Source organism: Gallinula chloropus, assembly GCF_964237585.1.
Source record: "Gallinula chloropus genome assembly, chromosome: 1".
Classification (NCBI taxonomy): domain Eukaryota; kingdom Metazoa; phylum Chordata; class Aves; order Gruiformes; family Rallidae; genus Gallinula; species Gallinula chloropus.
In genome coordinates, this window is record NC_140085.1 from 129,316,403 (window position 1) to 129,332,733 (window position 16,331).

General features: G+C 38.6%; 1 protein-coding gene across 4 annotated transcripts in view; it reads right to left on the reverse strand.

Moving 5' to 3' along the window:
- CNKSR2 (connector enhancer of kinase suppressor of Ras 2) overlaps positions 1-16,331 on the reverse strand; it is a gene marked incomplete at both ends in the record, with an annotated part of 222,333 nt that overhangs the window by 75,105 nt on the left and 130,897 nt on the right. For 2 of the 4 annotated variants that reach the window (XM_084274855.1, XM_084274853.1), the window contains 4 exons: positions 3,340-3,554; positions 5,178-5,267; positions 11,005-11,216; positions 15,048-15,181. In XM_084274855.1, coding sequence (XP_084130981.1) covers positions 3,340-3,554; positions 5,178-5,267; positions 11,005-11,216; positions 15,048-15,181 — 651 coding nt within the window. The remainder of the gene's footprint in view (positions 1-3,339; positions 3,555-5,177; positions 5,268-11,004; positions 11,217-15,047; positions 15,182-16,331) is intronic. The other 2 variants (XM_084274856.1, XM_084274854.1) reach the window with 1 other exon arrangement.

The following is a 16,331-nucleotide window of genomic DNA, read 5'->3' on the forward strand; positions in this document are numbered from 1 at the left end:
TAGCAGGGGAATGACCAGGAATAGAAAGGTTATATTATCTTGCTATGCAGCTCCTGGAAATTTATGCCCTGTTCTGGCATGCATACTTTACGAAGGATGCTTACGATGCTTAGGCTATGTGAGGATTAGATACAAAGAATTGAATGAACTATGGGAATGGTGAAAGGATATGAAAACACGCTCTCTGATGACAAATCCAGGATGCTCACTCTATTTCTTTCATGCACAAGAAGGCTATGAAGTGATTTGACTACAACCTATAAACTCCTATGTTGGGAGACAAAATTTGGTAACAGAAGACCTCTAAACCTAGAGAATAAAGCTTCCTTTGTAAGTAAGATTGGCCATAAAGCCAGGTAAACACAGGCTAACAGGGGAAAACCTTTAATAACAAGAACAGCCAGGGATTTGAACTACTAAACAAGACTGGTGGAGTATTCCCTTTTTGCTGGGACCTAATACAACCAGTTGAGTGACTATAGGTACAAGTTGAATTAGAGTCACCTGGTAGGAGCTGCACTTTACTTCAGGAAAACCCACTGACATGTAGTATGCAGCACAGAGTCACAGTATTCTCTCTTCATCTGACATTCTAGTATGATGAAAGTACTGACTTTAAAAAACCCACAAAACAAAAGCAAATGAAAACCCAAACCATCACCCACCCCTCCACCCTCTAGATCTTTTACTACTACTTGTGCATTTTTGGGAGGTACCACCACTCTTCTGAACTCTTGCTCATCCATAGGCTGCCATTTACGGATCACACAAAGTCTTTGTGAAAACTAGGTAGCCAGTGCTTGTAAAAAAATATTTACCAATAGGGCATCCCCTTTTTAGTGATCTTTAAGATGCTACTTTCAATTTGAGCATAAGGTATGCTTTCTTAGTTCTATTTGTTACCCATAGTTTAATAAAACTGTACTGCAGTCAGATATGAGTTCCTTATGTTTTATCTCTATTCCCCTGTTCTTTATCTGCTCACTGCACCATTTATATAAGATCTTAAGAAAAGTTCTGTCCAATTTATTACAAAACCTCTGACATACAGCTCCATCTACAAACTAGATCTGGGTTTTGTAAGTTCAGCATGCTTGGGTGCCATCACCACAAAGAGGGAACTGTATTGTACTGCGCAGAGGCAGCCAGGTGGCTTCCAGAGATAGGACCAGCAACAATCAACTGCAGAGGGCTGAAAACGCTTTGTGGCGGGCTCCTTCCCATTTCCCCAGGGACAAATCAATGGGCCAAGCTTCCTCTTTCTGTTTATTTCATGCATTTTGCTTCAAAGCCAGTTAGCAGATCAATACTGATTTGTATTCTGAAGAACGGATAACCTTTATTTATTTTTATAAAATAAATAAGCTCCCACAAACTTCTAAAAAGATGCTGAAGATTTACTGGCATTATAGACAGAGACATCCTTTAATGGTAATGATGCAGAAAAAAGGATTAGCAGACACTGGTGGAATTTGTGGTGTTAACAGTTTGGATGTTTTGTGGATGGATATCCAAAGTACATGAAAAATGACGGTTGTCATTTCTAAGTTTGCTGTTGCTTATTAACTTCCACATCAGAATTCTGAAGAATCTCCCAATTTCTGTGCATATCATTTATTTGTGTAGGCAATTTGGAGACCAGACATAATGGGTAATAGAGGAAACCAAAGAAAAACAAAGATGACACCTTAAAAAAAAAGAGAAAGCTTTTCTTACTGTATAGTGTCAGGAATTCAGCATATACTAACAAAGAAATGTTTCTGAGAGACTGAGTATTCTCTCAATACATTGTTGCACGTTTACCGCTCTGTTCTTCACAGAGTGTGAAGTCCTCTGTTACACAAATAACTTTTCTATTTTGTTCTGTAAATATTTGATTTCAAGGGCTCTTGTAATGATTAGATTCCTTCCAGGACAGACTGAAGACATTACAAAGAGGACAGTTTGGGGATGCTTACAATCTCCTTGGCTTCATGTATCAGGGAAAAGCGATCTATCTATCAGTATGCCTTTGCAAATGGAAATCTCCCCCATCATCAGATTTCCAACATATAAAAAGAGAACTAAATTTGGAAATAATAATGTAAGAAAAGGTGTTTATTATCATACCTAAATTACTACAAATGAAAAAGAAAGGGAATAGCAGCACTTGAATCTTGGGACCCGATTTAATTAAAATGCACCAAAAGCTTTTATTTTTAAAACTAAAGGACATCTCTGAAGTTTATCAGTCACCTATACGCTGCAGCACACTAAGGAGTTTTAAAAGCCAGTGGACCAAGTGATTGGATGGTGTAAAAGTAGGTAAAGTCTCCATTAGTTTCAAATAATCCACACCAATTATAATGCAATAATCCACAGTAATGTTTTACATGAGGAAACCAAGTTACTTGTCTCTTAAAGACCGAGTGAAGCTCCACCTGCTAGTCTTCCACAGCAGACTTCCTGGCAAGCCCACACTGCCCTCCCTATGACACAGGCAATCTTTGTTAGTGTAAGAACATAACAACCACCTGGACATGTTACCATGTGAACTACTCTAGGAGATCCTGCTCTGGCAGGGGGATTGGACTAGATAATCTTTTGAGGTCCCTTCCAACCCCCTGTGATTCTGTGATAATTTCAATCATTTCTCTAGTTTTGCTGCACCGTTACTGTGTGTATATTCATCTACAATGACGTCTTTTACTCAAATGTGAATACGTTTATGGGATGAACGTTAGATTATATCTAAAATATGTTGTGATTTTAGAATTCCATTTTCTTGACACATTTCAAAACTAGCAAGTTACTTCAATTTTCCTTCTAATCCTGTTCAGCAGAATCTCTTCCTTCCTTTATTTGAGTTATTGAGGGCTGTATGTTAAAAATAGTTACATGCATCAGGGCTGCCTTTCCTCAAAGGAAAAACAAATGCCTCCTCCAAATTTTCCTGCCATTATCAGGCCTTTCAAGTACCCGTAATAAAGGGTTTTGTCTGATAAGTCTTAGCATACTGCAGTGACAGAGATGCTGGGAAGAAGATTTCTAGCCAGTCTGGAAACAGTTGCTTCTTCCCTTTCCATCAATAGCAAGTATGTCAAGGCAGAGATACCGCACTCCACTTCGTACATGACATCTTCTAGTTAGAGGAGATACAGCACTAGTGTCCATCCCACATTGGTAACAGCATAATAAAGATGTCTAAAATATTTGTTTGAGATTAGTTATTGTCTGAAGAACAGCAATTGGTGTTAACAGCTGTAGGCCAAAAAAAGGTTTCAACACCAGCATTAAAACAAGACGGTCGCTTATCACATGCACAGCGCAACGAATTTTGTTAACGTTAGTTTTACTCACGTGGTACAACGCAGTTTCTGGTCCAGGTGTGCCCATGACTTCTTGTCTCAATGAGTCCATTTGTAAACTAGGCAACAGCGAGTAATGACTTGGACTACTACTCTTGTCTCCTTTCTTTTTGGACTTTTTCCCAGTATCTTTTTTGCTATTCCTTTGAAACATGTAGTCTTCCTGACCTATTTTCTCATTGCTCATATAGCGAAGCAATGAATTTTCTGTTGAAAGAAAAGTAATGCAAAACATCATTGTGAATTGTTGTATGCATGTTAATCCTGCTTCCAAAATAGATAATAGTCTTGCTAAGATCTATTTACAATATTAACTTTTCAAGACTACTTTATTAACAAAAGCCATTTGCTTCTTTGGTCTGGATATAATGTGCATGCAATCTTAGCAGGGAAAATCCATGGTTCTTGCAGTTTTTTGGTATCTTTGACAATAAAAGGAACAGGATGTAAAAGAAGCCCCACATCAATAATTTTTTTCTTGGGGGTTTTCAAAAAATGAGCCATGATACACTTACATCTATAATTTCTTTGAAAAACGAGATCCTAATGAATACAAATGACTGTGGTGCCATACATTTAAAAGTAATTTGCTTTAAGCACGCATTTGAGATCGCCCACTATATCATCCATGCTTTCCTCAAATACTATTTCAGCATCGACCAGCTTGTAGCTGAGGAACATCCTGTACCAGAAGCAATGTTTGTGAATTTAGGAAACCTCAGCAGATTTGTCTTTCACGAATTTCTCTGTTCTTTATTTGTATTAATGTGAACTTTTAGCATCCACAACCTCCTGTGACAAGAGGTTCCTTAGCTTTAACCCAACCTGAACAAGGAGACAGCTCTTTTTAACCATGACTCAGTGGAGACATTTGATGTCTCTCGGGTCTTGTTTTGAGAAAAAGAAAAAAGAAAAAGAAAAAAGTGACAAGCATACTTCCTTCATTACACACAAGATTATTTAAATCTTTATTTTTTCCTGCCTAAATTCTCACAAACTGATGATGGCCAGCCTACTGAACTGACTCTGGTTTAGAAGCTACTCCATACATTTGATCATTTTTGTTGTCTCTTAAACCTTCTTCAATTCCACTCTGTTTTTGTAATAGATGAAGGGACCAGAACTGTACACCCACCCACTGTGAGCAAGAACTTACACAGCAGCATAATAATACTTCTTAATGTGTCTTGCATTCTTCACATAATTCCTAACAGTGTTTCTTTTTTTTCTGATCCACACCGAATATTTAGTTAATTTTAGTAATGAAAATATCTATCATTACTCTAATATCTTGTTCCTGGGTGATAATAGCCATTTCAGAGGTTGTAATTTCGTATGTGATGTTATGTATTTGAGCTTCAAACCAGAATTTTGAAGAACTTATCCTCGATGATTCTGATGTGAATCCCATGCTGCACTAGAATGTTTTCCATCCAAAAAGAACTTGTAAAGACAGATAAATGTGATATATAATTCTTATTTAAGCATAACAATATTTATCAGTAATAACCAAATATTTGCCCTCTAGTATCATAAAATTAAGGTTAGTTTCAAAACAGACTGGGTAATACAGATGAATTAATGAAATGGCAATAAAAGTTAAGCCGAACTGTAGGGCTTTGCAGTCATGATTTTCTTTTCCCTGGCTAAGTAACTTCCTCAATCCTAACAGAGGCTCTGCCAAAAATGAAGTACACATAATGAAAGGACCCTAAACTGGTTCGCAAAAATAATTCTCTAATTAAGCATCAAAATGAAGTTGAAGTATATAGCTTAAAATGTGATAAAACCCATAACACCTTATACAAGATGTGTGTTCAGATCACTTACCTCTCCTACTATCTCTTTTTATTTTATTGGGGTCTTCATAATCCCCCACCCAGTTATATTCTACAGGCATAGAAATAGGCCTTAGTTTCCCTGGAAACAGAGGAAAAAATTGAGATCATGCACCATAAGGCAGCATTAAACTAACATTCTTTTGAAGAAGGAACGAATGATGTGCTAAGCTGCTATTCTACTGGGTTGCTTATGAAAGAGGATCGCGCATCACCTCTGAAAAAGAGGTTAAGATGGGAGTTCCTTTTCTTTAACAGAAGAGAAACAGTTAAGTATTTAATAGATTATTATTTTTTAAAAGAAATCCAGTGCCCTACAAAATCATCATCAGCAGACTGACGTTTCAGACCTACAAATGCATTCCATTTACTTTAGTTTTCATTGAATGATATCTATTTATTATTCTGGAAGCCCCTGGCACACGTGTGGAGAGAACTGTTTTAAAGCATAGGTGAATTGTTTGTAACAGAAATGTGTCTATATCATTAATCTACTCTTCACAAATAGCGTCATTGCTGGTGGGCTTAAAGATCCATCAGTGACTAAGAAAGGAAACGGGAAACCTCTACGTTTTATTTGTTTTGTAGCATTTCATCCACAGAATGCAAAGTACATTACTATTGGTAAATTCAATTTGATCTCAGACAGCAAGAGACTGAACAGATGAAGACTATTCTAGCTTTTAAATTTTGATTTAGAAGCTGCTGAACTGTGTTTTTTAAAATGCTGTGACCTGTGATTTCTGCTTAAGGATTCCACAAATACAGTTGGAAATTCAGTGAAAGTGTGCTATGCATCTTAGTGGGGTTACTTAAATTGGTCAGAAGTTTTCAGAAACTTAAATAGCTTATTGAAACAAAACACAGCGTAGCATAGCATATGGCACAATATCTAGCGGGCACAAAACAAAATGTTTTCTCAACAAGGTCAGACCTTACTCTTTTTTGAATTGATCTACTACAAAACAGAAAAGTGGGAAAATAATTTAGTTTTAAAAGTAGCAGAGCTTAAAGTGAAAACTTCAGAAAGAAGTCTTGTTAATTATTTAGGTAGAGAAGTCCTACATAGAAGTGATGAGTCTTATTTCACATTTTGGAGGTTAAATCCGTGACAAAGTGAAAAGGAAGATGTGTTTATGATAAAAAGAAATATTCAAACATGTACATCTACCTATTGAAGTATGGCATCCGTGGGAAATACACCAGTACCAAGCAGGTAGAACAATGGCAAAAGGTTACATTGTCTTAAATTGAAGAAAAAAGGTGTATGTTTTGTACAGACGACAGGATCAGATCACAACTACATCCTTGCTCAGGAAATGCAACATAAATATATTTAACGTTTTATTTATCACTTATTTTACTATTTATGGACACGTACTTAAGTCTAATTGAAGCACAGAGTTAAGAAGTCATTTCCTGAGTGGGGATGTATTTGGCTCTTGTTTACTTGATCAGAAGTACTTTTTCAACAGTTACTTTTTCTAGAAATACAAGTTTCTCTTCTGCCTGAAGGCTGAACTCTCTCAAGTATCTAACTGAAAGAACCTGAAGATACAAAAGCTACAAAATCTCCTGAGGTCTGACTGTTATCAAAAGCTATGGCCGTAACAAATTGTCTACAGACTCCCTAGCTGTTCAAAGGGCCTGGGTTTGGACCCCGCAGTTAAACCGCAGTGACCAAAGTTGTTTCTTTCCTCAAACTCAAGTTTGGTTTGCCTGCTACCTCTGCTAATCTCGTCCTTCTTAAGCCCCATGGATTCCCTAAATCCATTTTCCCTGGTGACTGCACTCGGGAAAATATCTTCTTTTGGATATGAACAGAAGCTTTCTGAGGCCAATTAGCAACAATTACACAACAGCTGGAAGCCACTAAGAGCATAAAACAGAAATCTCTTTGTTAACATTGTCAAAAAGCGTCAAAACGTTTCCAATAAAGGAAACCAAAAATCAAGGAGGGCACTATTAACCTCTCACAAAGGAGGACTGAGAAATATTTAAAGAAAAAATTAACACCACCATATAATTAATGGTGAGAACATGTTGAATACAATTATTCCTCTAAGCCTTGGAAATCTATTTGACCTTCTTTAATGGGTCACCATAAGCCAGAAGAGTGTTATTGTCATTTTGCTGATTTCTGTTGAAATCCTCAGGTCATACCTGAGCACAAATCATAAGTTAACAAATGCCATGTGGGAAACTTTAGAATTTAATGCTGAAACAGTAATATTCTTATAAAGTACACTTAAACAAAAATGGACTCAATAGTGAGAATTCATTAAAAAAGAAGTGAGATCAAAAGTGAAAGGCTGTATAACAAATGTATTAAAGAATGACTGATTTTCAGTGCTGTCTTTGATCCATGTATTTATAACCCTTTCTGCTGATAAAAAGAAAGGCTAAAAAAGCTTTCTTGTGACAAAATAATGGATTTAGCAGTCCTTGAAGAAGAAAGGTGTTCTTCACTCTAGACCACCAATATTAAAATTTAACAACTGGAACAGAGTGCATCTCTGTTAATGGAACTGGCTGCATCCACCAATTCTAACAGTTGAGATTATGAAGTAATGAAGTTGATATTCACTGATTCATAGAGTGGTCAGGGTTGGCAGAGACCTCTGAAGATCACCTAGTCCAACCTCCACGCTAAAGCAGGGTCACCTAGAGCACATTGGACAGGATTGTGTCCAGGCACGTCTTGAGTGTGTCTAGAGAAGGAGACTCTACAACCTCTCTGGGCAACCTCTTCCAGTGCTCTGCTGCCTTCAGAGCAAAGGTTTTTTTCCTCACATTCAGACAGATTTTCATGTGTTAGAGTTTGTGCCTATTGCCCCTTGTCCAGTCACTGGGCACCACTGAAAAGAGTCTAGACCCTCACTCTAGGGACCAACTCTTTAGATATTTATAAGCATTAATCAAATTCTTTCTCAGTCTTCCTCAGGCTAAACAGACCCAGGTCTCTCAGCCATTCCTTGTAAGAGAGATATTTCAGTTCCCTCATCATTCTTGTAACCCTCTGCTGGACTGTCTCCAATAGTTCCCTGTCTTTCTTGAACTGGGGAGCCCAGATCTGCACACAATATTCCACATGTGGCCTCACCAGGGCAGAGTAGCAGGGGAGGAGAACACCCCTTGACCTGCTGGCCATGCTGTTCTTCCGGCACCCCAGGATACCACTGGCCTTGTTGGCAACAAAAGCACACTTCTGGGTCATGGAGAACTCATTGTCCACCAGGACTCCTATGTCCTTCTCCACAGAGCTGCTTCCTAGCAGGTCAGCCCCTCACCTGTACTGATGCCTAGGGGTTATTCCTCCTTAGGCGCAGGACCCTACGCTTGCCATTGTTGAGCTTTATTTGGTTCCTCTTCATCCAATTCTCTAGTCTGTCAAGATCTCACTGAATGGCCGTGCAGCCTTCTGGTGTCTCAGCTGTTCTCCCAGTTTTGTGAGGAATACTCACACCAGTATTTGCTGAGGGTCTGCTCTGTCCCTTTATCCAGGTCATTGATGAATATGTTGAAAAGACCAGACCAAGAACTGACCTTTGGGGCACACCACTGGCTACAGGCCTCCAACTAGACTCTGCACCGCTGATCACAAGCCTCTGGGCTCTGCCATTCAGCCGTTTCTCAATCCACCTCACTATACAACGATCCAACCCACACTTCCTAAGTTGGTTTACAAGGATGCTATAAGAGACGGTGTCAAAAGCCTTGCTGAACTCAAGGTAGACAACACCCACTGCTCTCTCTTCATCCATCCAGCTGGTCATGCCATCACAGAAAGCTATCAGATTGGTGAGACATGATTTCCACTTGGTGAATCCATGCTGACCATTCCTGATAACCTTTTTCTCCTCCACATGCTTATTAATAGCCCCTAAAACAAGCTGTTCCATCACCTCTCCAGGATGGAGGTGAGGCTGAGTGGCCTGTAGTTTACTGGGTCCTCCTTCTTGACCTTTTCGAAGACCAGAGTGACACTGGGTTTCCTCCAGTCCTCAGATGCCTCTCCTGTTTTCCTTGGCCACTCCAAGATGATTGAGAATGGCTTAACAGTAATACCTGACAGCTCCCTGAGCACTCGTAGACGCATCCCAACAGGGTCTATGGATTTGTGGATGTTGAGTTTGCTTAGATGTTCTCTAACCTGATCCTCCTCAACCAAGGGTGGGTCTTCTTTTCTCCAGACTTTTTCCTACCTCCAGGGTCTGGGTTTCCTGAAGGCTGGCCTTACCAGCAAAGACTGAAGCAAAGGTGGCATTCAGTAACTCTGCCTTCTGTCTTCCATCACTAAGGCACCCACCTCATTCAACTGTGGGCCCACATTTTCCCTAGTCTTCCTGTTGCTGCTGCTGTACTTGAAAAAGTCAAGATCTTGTTGATCTTCACATGCATTGCCAGTTTTTAATTCCAAGTGGGCCTTAGCCTTCCTTGTTGCACCTCTACATTCTCTGACTACATCCCCATATTCCTCCCAAGTGGCCAGTCCCTCTTCCAAAGTAGATATATCCCCTTTGTAAACTTAGTGGTTATTTTGTACACTCTGGGCATCGTTAGAAAACACCTGAAAACACTTTGAAATAAAAAGGATACTGAAGATTTTGCAGCAGGATTGTGTAGTTGTGTAGAAAAGGTGCATTTTATGAAAATGCCTCCTTTAATGTTGTGCAAGCACGTTGCTCCAGGTCCTGAGGATACTTTACACAGGTCAAGTTCGATTAATATCAAGGCTCCTGAGTGATTTTCAAGCTTGGCTGCATGATGTACTAAATCTACACTTCCTCACAAATTAAGTTTATCTTCTTCTCCAAGGGATATGATGTCAGGATCACTATAACAACTCCAACATACAGCTTGTGCTCAGTTAAAAAATTGAAGTAACACAGCAAGTAGAGTGAAAAAATATTCCAAGTGTGTGCTCAGTTAATACCATAGTAGTCAAAATACCTTTATTACACATTAAATTTCCTCTTCATTCTATAGCCTAACAACTTTGTGACTGCACAATTTTATACTTGGCAACAGAAACCCAGTTCTCTCAGTCCAGAGCTTAAACTACAATTCTAGCTAAAGGAAGAATTCCAACAGGTTCAAATAGAAAATAACCTGGTGCATAAAGGTTTGAGGAAGAACACTCTCCCCAGAGATTGTTTCTGATTTCTCACCCAAAAGAAGCCAAAATGCAGGTTATCCCTGTAGCATGAATACATGTGGGTGTTTAAGTGCAAAATTCTTCCTTGGATAACATATAAACTCAAATGGATAGGAACTGCTAGATATATGGGGAGTCAATACATTCCATGTATGAAGTTAAAGAATTTAGAAAGCAGTGCTGCACAAAAGCAGCATTTCATCTCTTGGTAAATCTGAAAGGGTTTTGATCTTTAAAAATATTATACCTGGGTAAATTTTTCTAATCCTGAATTCCTAAACCTACGCAAGTATTGCCCTTACTGGAAGAAAAATTGCATCCTGTCTTCTTAGTAAAAATATATGGGTTTCTGCAAGTTCTTTGGGGGTTTTTGATAAAATGATGCTGAAACATAATCTGAAAAATTAAACTGAAAATAAAGTTATTGAACTCATATTCAGAAAAATCACCAATATAAATATGGGGTTGCCCTCCCTATCACAGTAAATAATTAATTTTTCTTTGCACAGAAGAAGTTGTTAGGTTGAAATTAAAAGTAGTACAGAATTATTAGCAAAACCAATGGCCACCAAATCTATTTTCATGCTTAAAAACAAAAGCAGATGCACAGAAATCCTAAAATCAACAAATGGTGATTATCCTTATTAGATCAATGGCATACCATATGTTGGTGTGCTCTCTCTCCTTCCAGGACCACTTGTTCTTCCTTTCTCGTATTCATAGCAGTATAAAACTGCATCTTCTTCAACCACGTTAAAGCGTTTCCGATATTCCTGGTCAAGAAATGAGTTTGGAGATTCGGATCCTGTATGAACCGGCTTGCCCACTATATGTCTGCCAACATCATCACATGGGAGATTTCCTTTTTCATCCCTTTAGTAAACAAGAGAGGTTTTTAATATATTTGGATAAGACACTGGTTGTTTTTTTTTTTACTATGAATATTTCAATAAACATGGGAATATGTCAATATTTCATGTGAGCAGGAAACAGATGCCATCAACCAACATCACAATCAGACACTGTATATCCATATGTATCCATGTACATGCCAGTCTTTTCACATATCTCTGCTTACTTATTTCTTTTAGACTATCCATCTTACTGGTTCCTTTTGAAAGGAATCAGAAATTAAGCTGATGTGCAGCTACTTTTCTTTCTCTCTCTTTCTTTCTCTCTCTCTCTCTCTCTTTCTTTCTCTCTTTCTCTCTCTGTTTCTCTCCTTCTTTCTCCCTCTCTCTCTCTTTCTTTCTCTCTCTCTCTCTCTTTCTCTCTTTCTAGCATTTTGTGATTTAGGGCAGACAAATAATGCTGACCTTATTTTTTATACTTGCATTCTAAAATAAATCTGGTAGTTTTAAGACATATATGCCAAGCAAGGGTAACTCAATCTGATTCCTTACAAACTAACTCCAGAGCAAAAAGAACCTGGTACCGATGATATACAGATATTTGACAGTCTTGCACAACGAATTCAGGACTAGAATTTGTATAAATACATCCATGCAGTACCAAATATGGCACGCAGCACCTGATCATGGGCTGATATCCCTGGACAGCAATGCACTGCAAGGCACATGCTTTGCAGCTTGTGTACAGATCCCCAAGATGATTGCCTTTTCCTTCCCCACACCCCCACTCCACTCCCTGCAAATACAAACTACTCAAAATCATTAAAGAAGGGGGTAAGCTGTGCCCAGGGTAGGAGCCCTCTCCCTGCAGTAGATGAAGCAGGTCTCAGAAAACCTGCCTGGAGATGGCTGCAAAAGACCTAATCAGACAGTAATTTCTGGGCAGCAAACTGCTTGACAGGCAGCCAAGAGGGGACTCATGCCCTTATTGGAGCATACTGACCCGCAGTCCCCTTGGCATTCTGAGACTCCGTCTGAGGACAAAGCAAATCCTCCTTGTAGGATCTGGGTAGTCACAAAAGATGCAAAAGGGCCATCCTGCCTCAGCTGTGACAGCAGAGCATCACAAACCCCCACTGACCACTATGCTTTGCATTCCCAGAGCAGTGATAGTGTCATCTTAGCAAGGGAAGTTATGAGCTCATCTCTAGTCATAGAGAAACTTTCTGGGGTGACAGTGCTAGGAGACCTCAGCAAGTAACATAATGGAGACTGACACAACCCAGCCAAACACTAATTGCTGCCGCAGTTAGCTTGAGAGGCTGGCACAAGGAAGTCTCAATGATAAGGAGGGACAGCCTGAGCTGGCAGGATCTGTACTGTGAGGACAAAAGTGCAGACCGCCAGGCAAGCACCCTTTGCCACAGCCCTCTGGAGATGAAGGATTCAGCTCTCACCACCCAAAGGATTTAACAAATTTGAGTGGGACACACGACCAGCACTTGTAACTGGGACACGGAAAGTGTTGGTCCCTCTTCCTCATGCCACCTGTGTGCAATTATGTCGGCAGCTGTATTATCTGTGGGAATTGTCATCAAGCAGGCATGGCTTTGGGGTTTTACAAGTTACATCAAAGTATCAAGTCTTTTACTCTGTTCCAGTTACAAAAGGAGAGTTTGTTTGTCTGTTTGTTTCTTTTTTTTTTTTTTTTTTTTTTTCCCTTGGAGCTGCAGCAACAAACTGAGAAACAGATGCTGAACTGATCTGAAAATACCCGAAACAAATACGTGCTTATATATAGTTAATCATGGACCAAAAAAACCCTGACAAAATGCCAAAACAGATTCTTCAGAAACAGTGTACACTGTGACAGGTTTGTGAAATATAGTCCATCAGGATTAAGCTGACAAAAAAAAAAAAATATTTCAAATGTACATAGTTTAATCTCTCTCTAAGATTACTGCTTGTACAAATATGTATTAGAAGATTTAATCAGAATCGGTCCAAATGACTGCATTATCATCGTGATTTAAGAAATGTTATTAATAAGTAATCAAAATGTACTCTGAAGACCTCAATTTCTAGAGCAGAACTCAAAAACTGCTGAACAGTGAATATTCCCTAAAAATACTTCAAAAAAAGGGATGCATTTCTTAACAAATAAAAATATTGTTGTGATGGTAAATAAGATCAGTATCAGTATGAAGGCACTACTTCTTTTAAGACAGTACAGTTTCTGTTTCCAGAGCAACAAGTCTTTACCATATAACTACTGCATTCAAGGACAGCCCTAAAATTATGTTCCAGTTGGGGTTTCTTTTAGCAGCATTTTTACATGAATGCGTTAGAATTAGATACTTGAAATTTTTTTCTGTGGATTTTCTGAAAAACAAGTCCTTAAAACATTTACAAAAATCCCCAAAATACCATTATCAGCGAGATAACAGACATTCAATCCCTATGAGCAATTCAAGCATCCTGACTGACAATGTTTTTCTTTAATTAGAAGAAAAAAAAAGTGAACTATACATATTCTGTTTATCTCTTTGTCAATTTAATACAGACACAAGAGTAATTGTGATAGCAAGTTCAACTGCATTATATGTGTCACATCTGAAATAAAATGTTGTTTTTTTTTTTTTTTTCCCAAGAAATAAAAACCAAGGCAGGAACATGAAAAACAGCTTATGGCTTCACAAAGGCTTGCGACCTCATCTAAATCATGAAGTGGAAAGCCACTCTTTTGCCCTGGAAGGTTTTTTTGTACCTCAGAAGAGTAAGAATTTATCATGGAATCACAGCTTCTCCTCCCCAGTAGGCAATTTAATTTGCCATATACCTCATTCTTGGATAACCCCCAGGAAAGTCATGTCAGTATCAGGTCATACATCTTATTAATTAGCTATCAGAGTTACTGATAAGAAAGTTTAAGAAAAACACATCTACAAGAAACTCGGGTACAAGAAAAGACATGCTGCACTTATAGCCTTTCCAAGAAAGTTAACTAAATGAAAAGCAAGAAGTAATTTGAAAACACGTTGACTTGACATACGATAGTGGGTGTCTAAGAATACAGACGGTTTAAAAATATGGATTCCTCTTAAATACATTCCTAGATCTCTCAGTACTACTTCCATATTATTTATAGGCCATAATTCTCTCAGAATTCTAGGCAAGCAACATCTGTGCACATTATGGAATCACACTGAATCATCTGAGGTCGTGTGAGGGTAGGGTGATGAATCTGCAAGGAGTATCTGCTGCTCTTCTGGCTCAGCAAACCCAGAGACCTGGGAGAGAGGAAAATGCCTGTTCCAGGTGGCAGGTGTATTTACAGGCAACAGCACAGTGGCTGCAGAGTCTCGCAGAGTGGCCACACTGAAACACAATCCTGCAATTTGCTCTATCAATATCAAATCAGTCTAAAAAAAGAAAACACTATGAGAGTACAAAACAGTGCTCTTGTTGCAGTCAAAAGTTTCTTACTTTTAGCTCAGCCTCCATTGTTGCACTGTGGTTATTAGGCAAGGCGACAGATACAAATTCTTTTCCTAATTATAGATTCAGGGTTTCATGGTAATTTTTGCTCTTCTGAAATATGATGAGCCTGTCACAGAGAGCAGATTATCCCCTATTTGAGAAAACAGGGTACTGAGTCTCCTTCTGTAAAGGCTACTGTCTGTTTTGCTGGCAAGACACCGAATCAGACCGCTGTGGGTCTGATTCAGCATATCTACCCTTCATAACTAGTTTAGCTGCAGGGAAGGCTGATGAAAAAGTAGGAACAGAACAGCCAGCTGCTTTACAAATGTTTTTTTTCCCATTAAGTTGTGCCTCAAATAATCTTTTTTACCTTGGAACATACGGTTCTGTTGGAGGAGGGGGTATGTAGAGATCCTGAAGAGCAGAGCTGTCTCTTTTTGTAGGTGTGCTGATGGTGCTGGAGGGCGTAGCAACACTGCTTGTAGGACTTCTAGGAATAAGAGGCTGGTTCAAAAGAGAGAGAAAAATAATCAAGATTATCCTTATGCACTATACGTTCTTATCTGAAAAAGTTACAAGTGCTCTATAGTTCTGAAAGTAAAGAAAGTTTTCAGTTCTAATGTTTTGTGTGCTTTTAAACTGACATGCTGAGTGAAAAAAACACTCATGCTAAGAAGACAGATGTACGAATGGACATGTATTGTGCTTCTAAAACTGACTCCTGATTACATCTTTTCTTCCTTTTGCACAGCAAGATTACCGCCAATGCCCATAAAAATAGTAATCAGTAGAGCCACTGGTGAAATCTTAATGAGTAAATAACATACAGAATCCAGTGAATTCTGTAATTAAACTAACATTGTAAAGAAAAAGTCTAGTGTTTACAGTAAAAGGTGCATAAGTAGGCATTAAATTAAATGCCATCTCCCCCCATCTGCTCTACAGCTTAAGTGTAAAAGCTTCAGTTTATGTCTGCAGACGCTGTAAAATCAGGTACTGCATCCTCAAAGCACACACACTATGAGACAGAATAAACTGGAGATTATTATTCTTCTTCCCTCCCCTGGGCACACTCCTCACAAATTAACTGATTCACAGGTAAATAAACTGTACACTCCTTGAAGAATAATCATGCATTCTAGTGATCATTTCAGCCCAATAGGATCCTTCCTCTTAATAACACCCCCCCACTCCCTTCATCTTCCTCAGCTTAACTATCTTGGCTAGCCTAATAATGACTAAGCATTTGAAGTCTTTATTAAATCACTGTAGGGCTGTAAATTATAGCAATATTTTCTAACAGCCTCTATACAGATGCAGAAAAATGAAATGAGAACAAAACTTTGATTCCTTTAGTCTACTTAAGAATATGTCTGCCAAATAACATAAAGCCTTATGTTGCTTGGCTTGTGTGATAGAGAAATTCAAGCAGAAGAAGAATGGCCAAACAGCAAGTCTAATAGTATCTTCACATATCCTAAAATTAATCTAATATCAAACAAATGCTTTGAAATAGTTCTTTCCCAACTATTTTTTCAGAAGTGAACTCCTTTAAGAAAGAAGATTTAAGGATTAAAGAGAGTTCACTGTATGTGCAATTTCTGACCTACATAACTACTGGAGGACATTTCACATCAAATTGATGGCAGAGAAG